The sequence below is a fragment of the Lygodium microphyllum genome, chromosome 28 (assembly GCF_053477565.2).
Source record: "Lygodium microphyllum isolate KBCC chromosome 28, Lygodium_microphyllum_v1.1.10, whole genome shotgun sequence".
NCBI classification, from domain to species: Eukaryota; Viridiplantae; Streptophyta; class Polypodiopsida; order Schizaeales; family Lygodiaceae; genus Lygodium; species Lygodium microphyllum.
In genome coordinates this window covers 25,289,878-25,300,103 of record NC_141162.1, presented here as the reverse complement: position 1 = coordinate 25,300,103, position 10,226 = coordinate 25,289,878, and the positions used below count along the sequence as shown (strand labels likewise).

Below are 10,226 nucleotides of genomic sequence, written 5' to 3'. Positions count from 1 at the left end.
TCTCTCTCTCTCTCTCTCTCATATTTCGAGACTAATAACCATTACTCTCCAACCACCTAACAACCCACAAAACACTGGAGAGGAAAATCATTAGTTAAACTGCGTTAAGCTTGACAAATTAGTTAGTAGCATTAAGCAAATTTAAGTATAAACCCATGCGAGATCACACAGCCTGCAATCCCCCACTGCTGCCACTACGCTGACAACACCACCACATCAATTCCGTACTCCCCAACTGTTAAACTTACCTGATCTTATGAGATGATTTAAATGGTACAGTACATTTACACAGGTTTCTTCTGTACACACCTAGGACCAGTGTCAAAGAAGAGGGCAGAAGCAGCCTCTATGGCGTCTACCAAAAATTCAGACGTCCGACCTAAAAACAAAGAGCTGATTGCAACTCAAAGGGAGGAGGTGGTGTTCAGAAACACCATTGCTTGATGGACCACGCACGCAGGCTCAGAATTGAGATCCGAATTCTCCTGCCATTCGATCACTTGCCTGCCTTCTTAGCTTTTTTGGCAGCCGGCTTGCTGGCCGGAGCCTTAGGCTTGGCAGCAGCCTTTACAGATTTGGCCTTCTTCGGAGCAGCCTTCTTAGGCGCTGCAGGCTTTTTAGGTGCAGATGCAGCAGGCTTCTTGGCAGGGGGTGCCTTCTTCTCGGCGGCAGCAGCCGGCTTGGCCGGCTTTGCTGCAGGCTTTGCCTTGGCTACAACCTTCGGCTTCGGTTTCGGCTTGGAGGCGCTGCCTGCTGCAGCAGGCTTCGACACCTTCGAAACCTTCACCTTCTTTGGAGACTTGCTTGCAACCTTCTTTGGCTTGGCCTTTGGCTTTGGCTTTGGCTTTGGCTTTGCTGCCGCAGCCTTTGGCGCAGATGCAGGCTTCTTTGGCTTCGCATCAGGAGCCTTTGGTGCAGCAGGCTTGCTTGGCTTCTTCAGCTTGTCAGAGAGCTTGTAAGAATTCTTCACCTTCACAAGCTGTCCATTCGAGGACAGCTTTTTCAATTGAACGGACAAAATCTTCTTGTAATTGGGAGGGAGGCCGGATTTGTGCTTGTCCTCGAGGAATTTGGCTATAGCATGTTGGCTGGATCCAGTTCTATCCTTGAGGGTGGAAATGGCCTCCTTGATCATCTGCACGAAGAAAGACGAACTGTTAGCAGATGAACCACGCAGAAGCGCATGAAATTGGAGATTACGCTGGGTAAACTCTAGCAAGTAAGACTTCTGAATGGAAACCAGAGACCATGCCATGTAAACCCTAAACAACATGACTTCTGTATCAGAGCTTAAGATTCCTTTGAGATAGGCAATGCAATTTCGAACTCAATATTCCTGCAAACATTCCGCTCAAGGGCGTTCGCGAGATCAGGAAAAACAGGAATAGATTTCTGATTGAGATAGGCGAAGAAATTATGTCATAGACGTAAAACGCAACACACAGCACAGGAGAACCTAGATCAGTAAGCAAAACGAGGAGATTTTACCTCAAGGTAGGTCGGATGAGCGGCAGGCTTGGAGGACCCCTTGGGCGCACGGGGCTTCTTCTCCTTCGGAGTTTTGGTCTTTTTGGCCTTGACCTCGGCCTTGGTCTCGGCGGGGGGGACTGCCTCTGCGGGGGGAGCGGCGGCAGGGGCCGCGTCGGGAGCAGTGGCAGCGTCCGCGGAAGCCATGGATGGAGCTCGAGCAGAGAGCGAGAGAGAAGGAGAGAGAGGATGAGGGGTGAGAGAAAAATGGGCGAGGGAGAGAGGGAGACAGCAGAGAGATAGAGAGAGATGGAGAGAGAAAGGCGTGTGCGTGCCTGATACCTATGGGTCAACATGGAGCATTTGTAGTGTATGACATGCCCCCGTGGCCCTCTCCTGCCTCCCCATTCGTCCACCCCTCTCTCCCCGGATCGCCCCCCATTCGAATTTCAAATACTCGCCGTTAGATCTCGCCACATCGACGGCCTCATATCCTCTCTCCCCTCGATCCATCTTCTCTCTCTCTCTCTCTCCCTCTCTCTCCTTTGTTTTATAGTATTGTTGTGTGCTTCTTAGCACCCCTTTCTCAACCCCTCCTCCGTCAATTCCCCATTGATTTTGCACCTATCCATTAGAACCATTTGTGAAAACCTCAGATCAAGTTTCAGCTATCAAAATTTCGAAAATCTCGTGTGTTTGTGATCGATTGACTCACACTAGAAAACACAGCAGCAAGAAACACAATCTCACTCATTTAGACATCGTTCTGAATCGCCTCAATGAGCATAGAAGAGCAATGAGTTAGCATCTTGTCATTGATGAACATTCATGCACCCTACGCAACATTTTGATGTATCTCGCTTTTGGATATGTGTATCAAATGTCATTCTAATCTATCTTCGTGTTACTGTTAAAAGAAACTTATATCCTCAATATTAAGTACCCAATACTCATTATCAGAGTTTGCTCTTTTCTATTTTGCTCCCTTCAAAAGGTGTGTTTGTTGCTTATGAATCAAGAATGTTTCACAAAACTAGAGAATAAGCACAATTATGATACATCAAGAGTCTAAACAACATATAAAGTTGATTGTCATTCTATTCATGGGGGCTACCCTCAATTGCATAATCATTACGGCATATCAACTTTATAATGGACCCGTTGTTACAAATAACATGTGGTGCAATCTCATGTGATAGCATTTTTGCAAAAACTAATTAATGAAGGCAAACACAAAGGTGATGGAACTAAAATACTATTTAAGAGACAATTCCATAGACAAGGAGCTCATAACTACATGATGGTGGAGAGACTTTAGTGATCCAATTAAAAGGGCAAAAGTTCATGCCTACAATTATAGCTATGCAAAGTACTTTATTTAACATTTTTGAGATAGCTAATGTACTTAGCAAAAGATTCCAATTCTTACTAAAGCATGTTGAAGCCCCAAGTGCCACAAAATATTCAAAATAGGGTCGGATGGTCTTGTTTAGAGGCATAATGCACGCGACAAACCAATTGAGTGGAAAATGAGAATTGTCACTGCTATGGGTGGCGATTTCTAATGAGCTCTTTATTTGTGACATCTGATAAGCTCATGCTCCAATGCGACATCGACTTTAGAAAGCAAAACAATCATGTTTCAATGTAATATTATTAGCAAGCAATTCCAACAGGAAATTTGGGAAACAACGAGCAATTCAACAACCTAGAGAGGTGTGGATGGCAAACGATGGTGATGATAGGGGTTTAGGCGGTGATGCCCACTAGATGGAGAGTGGTCAATGGATGATGGGGTTGGAGGGTGGTGGCTAGGGTGGACAAGGATGGAGATGGCTAAATCGGGATAAGTGGGGTTAGAGAACATGAGAGAAGGGTACATGAGGGTAAACTAGTACAAGCAAGGGTAGAGACCAATAGAGGAGGGTAGACGTGGGTTGTAAAAGGTGGCCAACTACATAGGGGGGCAAGCAAGTGTAATGAGGAGGTAGGTGAAGGGAATGTGGGAGATAAAGGGGATAGGTGGATGGTAGAGAGGGTAGTGAGGTGTCATCAAGTAGGATAGCTAGGGTGGGCAAGGGATGGCCAAGGCAAAAAATCGGGGTAAATGGGTTAGAGGAGGGTAAATGGGGTAGGCAAGGGTAGAGATGAACAAAGAAGGCAATGTATCGGTAGTAAGGTGGGCAACAATATAAGGTGGTAGGTGAGGGGCAGAGGGAGTGAATGGGGGGTAGAGGGGGATAGATGAGGGTAGTGGGATGTAGGTAGGTTGGGGAGGTAAGTAGGGATGGAGATGGTTAGAGGGCATGCCTAAGTGAGCAAGGATGGAGGTAGAGGTGGTCAAAGGAGGGCATGCCTAGTTAAGCAAGGGTTAGGCAGTTTCTTTTATTGGGGGGCCACAAGGGGAAGGGAGGGGGGGTTTGTTGGAGGAATGGAGGTGGTTAGAGGGCATGCCTAGGTAAGGAAAGGTGGGCAACAGTATAAGGAGGCCCAAGGGGCACATCAAGCTAACAAGGGGTAGAGCAAGTCGGAGGTGTAGAGGGGGATTGATGAGAATAGTGGAATGCAAGTATGGGTCACTGGAGATGTGGGTAAGCATGGTTAAAGGGGGGTGAAGGTTGGTAGACAAGGGTAGATAGGGGTTAAGAAAGAGAAATTGTGGGAGTAGAGGAGGATCCACTTCTAATAAGAGGGTAGGGTAGGTATTAATAAGATAGACAAAGGCAAGAGGTGTAGGAGGTAGTGGGTAATTGGTCCTGTAAGGGAGTAGAGGGGTGAGTGTGGAATAAAGGGGGATAGACAAGGGGGACTAGTTTTTTTTTTCCTCAAAAGGTGAAGGGGGGGTGGTTTTAAGAAGGGGTAGCTAATCAAGTGATAGAGTAGAGAGGGTAGTTGGGGGATAGTTGAGAAGCGCAAATGAAGGTGGGAGTGGATGAGGGAAGATAGGATAAGTGAAGATAAGGGGGGTGGAGGTTAGTAAAGGGGGGATAGGCAATAGTAGGCAAGGGTAGGTGAGGGATAAGGGGAATATAAAGGTAGGTGGGGGGTACAGTGTAAGGGGGTGGTAAATCAGGGGTGGGCATGTAGTTTAGTGATAGATTAGTGAGGGTGGATGGAGGATAGTTGAGAATAGTGAATTAAGGTGGGAGTGGATAGGTAAGATAGGATAAGCAAGGATAAGGGGGATTAGAGGCAGTGGAGGTTAGTAAAACAAGAATAGGTGATGTAGGCAAGGACAGGTGAGGGTATAAGGGGAATAGAAGGGCAAGTGAGGGCTAGAGTGGAAGATTAGGAGGGATAGTTAAGGATTGTGAGTTGTAGATGTGGGTGGGTGGTGGGTGAAAGGAGAGTTATACACATGTTTTTCAGGTAGGGAAGAGAGATGAGGTTACTACATGTGTAGGCACAAAGATGCATAGGATAAAGCCTCGTCAAGGCCAAGTGGTAGTTAGCGGCTAGTAAAATAGCTCTTGCAAGTAACATGGGATGTCAGTATCAAGCATAACCCCGTGGGCCTCCAAACACATAGAACGGCTCATAGGGTCACAAGACTCATGAATTGCAACCTAACAACATAGGAAATGACTATGGTCATTGACCCTCAACCGTGTTTCTCGATACAGACCTAGACTAACTAATCAAGCATGCTACCCCTTAGACCACACATCTAGAATGCCATAGAGACCAAGATTGACCATGGAGAGCAATGAGCTCAAAAGATGAGGCAAGACATAGAAATGCGCAAGGTCCAATGCATCTTAACACTCACTAATCGAAATAGGACAAGACCAAATGCAGAGAGGGAGACAGCATTAGAGGTTGAGCTTATGCTGAGCGAGCTACTCACGAAGCAACTCTTGGACAACATGGCTGCCTACAGAATAGAGCGGAGTAGCCCTGGAAACTTTGTTGCTAGCAGGATTAGGAATCACCCTGAATTCTAAAAGCCAGACCAAGATACATGTGGTTCCTAAGAAACTCGACAAGTTTAATTATAAAGACTAGGGTAGTTCTTTATTAAAAGATATTTTCAAGCCACACCATGAACTCTTGAGGGCACCACATCATCACTAAAAAAATCCACCCCCATGTTTATAGTCAAATCCTAAGGCTTTTGGACAACCCTCTAAATTCATTTTATAGATCTAAAAGCTAAAATTCAATGCACAAAAATTATTGTCTCATTGTTCTAATGTTCTAATGTTGATGTATAAGTGTGTGTGTGTGTGTGTGTGTGTGTGTGTGTGTGTGTGTGTGTGTGTGTGTGTGTGTGTGTGTGTGTGTGTGTGTGTGTGTGTGTGTGTGTGTGTGTGTGTGTGTGTGTGTGTGTGTGTGTGTGTGTGTGTGTGTGTGTGTGTGTGTGTGTGTGTGTGTGTGTGTGTGTGTGTGTGTGTGTGTGTGTGTGTGTGTGTGTGTGTGTGTGTGTGTGTGTGTGTGTAGAGAGAGTCAGAGAGAGATGGTATATTCAATGCATGGTGACCAGATGGCCTTGAGTTCAATTTCTATATCCATAGGTTTTTTGTGTTGTTAACTCAATGGCTTGTGACTAAGTGAGGCACTTGATTTTGAGAGATAGAGAGAGGGGGGGACGGAGGGAGGGAGGGAGGGAGGGAGGGAGGGAGGAGAGAGGGGGAGTGAACCCACATCATCATAGCCTTATTAAGCTTTGTGAAGTGTGTTTATGTGCCTTTGATGATACACCTCTCTCTCTCTCTCTCTCTCTCTCTCTCTCTCTCTCTCTCTCTCTCTCTCTCTCTCTCTCTCTCTCTCTCTCTCTCTCTCTCTCTCTCTCTCTCTCATGTGCAAACACACACATAGACACACAAATGACTCTACCAAACATGCACATGCACACATATACAAACATCCATAAAAATATATCAAGGGGAATTGAACCCTCATGCATAAGAGCATATGCATCGTACTTTTACTTTGTGTTTCCCTTTCTACCTCTTTCTTGATGCTTCCATATACATAACTCATTCCAATAGTTGTATCTCGACCCCTTCATCAACAAGACCCCCCAATTAGCTCCCTTTTATACCATAACCCTCTATATGTCCTCCGTATTGTAACCCTGCATGTCTCCAACCCCCTTCCATACCTCTCCTATCTCCAATTTACCCATTGTTTGTCCCCCCTAGCTCCCTCTCTGCCATAAGTATCCATTGTTTCTCCCCCTTGCATACCTCCCCCCATCTCCAATTTACCCATTACCCCTTGTTTGGCCCCCATACATCCCTAACACTATCTTAGTCTAAGCTCTTCTTTGTCTACCATGTCTCTACCTCTTTGCCTCCACCTATCCCCTTGTCTATCCCCTACATACTTCCCAAACTCCCCCCCTCCCACTTTTCCCACTAGCTCCCTCAAATTTCCCCTTTCCAAATCCCCCTCTCCCCCCAAAATCCTTATTTTCCTCTCTCAAGTACCCAAATATATTATTTCATGCCTTAACCCCTTGTCTACAACCATGATCTCCAATCACTAGCCTAACCTCTTCTTTATGCCCCCTTCCCACCACCATTCCCAATCTCTCACCAACCTCCCTCCCCCACCACTAGCTACCTACCACCAACCTACCATCAATGCCAACCCCACTAGCATTGCCACTCTACTCCAACCGCCTCTCCTTATGTGGTTGACGTGCAAAATAATTGTTAAGAAAATGGTATACCCACATGGCAAATGCATTTAATAGAAAAGAGTTCTAGAAATCTCACAAAACATTAACCAAATTCCAGGTATTGCTCAAGTACCATGCAAAACTATAGTGTGAGAAAATAGAAAAAAATGGAAGATAAGGTCGAACACAAGTACAAGAGAGAAAAGGAGAAAAGAAATGAAAAATATTATCCTCTTTTATTAAATTGATACAATTAACTACAGGGTCTATCCGCCCGTGTACTCTTATAAGCTTCGATGGTGATCTAAACATATGCTAGATGGAGGACAATGAGTGTAAAAGGTATGTCATAACATGTTCAATAGATATGATGTATCTCTATACATAACAACCTCATAAAGAGGTCAACATGATAGGTGAGAAAAAGGGGGATCAGTCAAGTGGATGGTAGGTGCATTCATAAAGTAGATGGTAGGTGAGAAAAAGGTGGGTTCGTAAGGCGAATGGTAGGTGAGAAAAGGTGGATCCATAAAGTGGATGGTAGGAAAGGAAACGGTGGAGGTGGATGGAAAAGGTTTTTGGGGAGTAGGATATTCATTATCCATCAACATGTAAGATATTAAATATCCTCCAACATGCTCCCCCTTAACTCACTACTCACATGCTTCACCTTTGCTGACCACCCACATGCTCCATCCAACCCACTAGCCACCACCCAATAATATTCTTATGAATTTCTAAATCCCCATAACTCATCACTTAATGTATACCATGAATCTTTCCAACTTGATCCAATGGTCAAGTCCAGATAGGCCATCTCATGACCATTTGGTCTTTAAGGCTAGATCCCTTCCAATGTCTAAACTCGGAACCCTATCAATTCCCTATGCTCATCATGGTTGGGATGCGCCCTGTCGTGGGGGGTGAGGTGGGGTGGGGGAGGGGGTGTGCCATGTCGTGGGGGGGGGGGGGGGGGGGGGTGAGGTGAGGTGGTGTGGGTTGAGCAGGGTTTTTTGAGGCGTGGTGGGGTGGTCTGGATGGAGCGGGGTTTTTCAAGGTGGGGTGCGGGGGGGAATGCCCCACATTGTGGGGGGGTGAGGTATTTCGGGCCTTACAATATTTTGCACTTGAAGCATAGGTACAAAATGTGAGAGGTGGGGATTTGAGTGACTTGCAACATGCAATTCTCAACAGCGAGATTTACTCACATAAGAATGCCCATTGTATATGAAGCTATGACTCTAATATATCTAGGAATTAGAAACAAAGAAACAAAAAATCAAGAAAGGACTTTTCTCATCCAAACATACCATATCTAATTAAACTCCTCTCTAATAGTTCTATTACTCTATCTATAACCTGGAAAGAGTTTTGGCTTGGAGCCTAGCCCACCCCCCCTACAGCCTCAATTCTATCCTCAAGTTTTCTCAACCCATACGTTTATGTCATGCCCTTTCTACTCCAAAAATGGCACTTGATGTTGTAACCTCTATAGGATAGTCTCCTCTTTCACTCCTCGAGTAAATTGGGACACTAAATAGAGCACATGACTTGGATATCTTATGAGACTATATGCCTCAGTTCTTGTGTGGTGAGAAGCAATAATGGATCACACAACACCCAATGTCACACCTCAAATGCAAGATAGAAATGTGTGGAAGCAAAAAGTAGAGAAGAAAAAAGAAAATGAAGTAAAAGAAGAAGAGGAATGCAATGGAAATACACATAACTATCCCTTGCTTTGTCAATATATAACTCACAAGAGAAGAGGGGAAGGCTTGAGCTCAAGAAGAGTGTTGCTCATAATGGTAAAATTTATATTACACAATAACAATCTACAAATTTTAGGCACCCTAAAACCTTATATATACTATAGATCATGTCTCTTCCCTGTAAAATGAAGTATAATAGCTATAGGTGCCCATAAATGAATTAGTGTTAAAGGTTTCTACCATTTGTATCTATGAGGTCTCTTACATCCTATGACCACTTTGCATTCATCTAGAATGGTGGCTATAGTATTAATTCCCTGATGTCTTGTAAAGAATATGGTGTTTTATCTCCTTATTATGGAAACATTGTTTTTGGAAATAAGACAATGGATGAAGGTGATAGTATGTAGGTGGCAATAAACGAGGCAAGCAAGGGGTATGAGTGCTATCTAGATGTTAATGGTATTTTGAGAAGGTTGTAAAAAGCACAAGTGTCAGCTACTATTTTGGATTATGGACATCATCATGTTATCATGGATGTATTCCTTTGTGAGAGTTGTGGGCTTATTCCCGTGCGGATTATATTTATCACCTACACTTGCATTTGTTGCACCCGCAAGTGTTTTGTAGGTTGCGCACATGTATTTGTGGTTAGATTAGCAAATGCTTGGTCTATTTAGGCTAAGGTACAAGCATGCTTCAAGATAGAACACCCAAGAGAGGGTGTAAACCCTAATTCACCATTGTGGAAACCCTAAACACAAAAGGGACAGGGTAAGGTGCAAGGTCTCAGTTGTATTTACCCTTTTGGCACATCCATGCTGCGGAAGCTCTATCAGTGCGATTGTTAAATGATGTGGATCTAGGACATGACACAAGCTATGGTAAATCAAAGATGTAAACCAAGTTCATAATGACATGGACAAGTAGAGACAAACTATTACACAAGTGAATTAGGTTCCAAGATAGATTAGCTTGGACTCATAAACACAATCTTGTGTAGAATCGACAATGACAGACACTTAACTGAAAGTACAAAGCATCATGATATTGTGTTCATTTCATAGTCAAGTACAATGCTTTATAGGCTTTGAGTTGTTCCACTCTCCTCACTGTGCATATGGGATTTAGGACAGCTCCTCTTGGAGCATACATCATTTGTCTATTTCTCAACACCCCCCCTCAAATGATGAGTCTCTACCCTTGCTGGCTTTTGCCCCCCCTACATGTAGACATGGACCAGGAGACTAGCTCTTTGGCAGCCTAGTCAAGTTAAGGCTTGAAACTTTACATACTTGGTAAGGGTTGTACATATCAAATTCACTAAGGAAAAGAAAGATCCACTATGGAAAAAACATATGAAAGATATAATGAAAGTTCTTCAAAACAATCTGTCAGAGTTGTTGATGGAAGCATATTCT

The 10,226-nt window shown here is 44.2% G+C and overlaps 1 protein-coding gene across 1 annotated transcript; it reads right to left on the bottom strand.

Annotated features, from left to right (window-relative positions):
• Positions 1–236: 236 nt before the first annotated feature.
• LOC148011262 (uncharacterized) lies at positions 237–1,813 on the bottom strand. Its single transcript, XM_087670688.1, has 2 exons — positions 1,489–1,813; positions 237–1,135 (listed from the first exon to the last, which is right to left on the bottom strand). The coding sequence occupies exons 1-2, from the start codon at positions 1,672–1,674 to the stop codon at positions 497–499; spliced, it is 825 nt and encodes a 274-aa protein (XP_087526814.1). The 5' UTR covers positions 1,675–1,813; the 3' UTR covers positions 237–496.
• Positions 1,814–10,226: the final 8,413 nt, after the last annotated feature.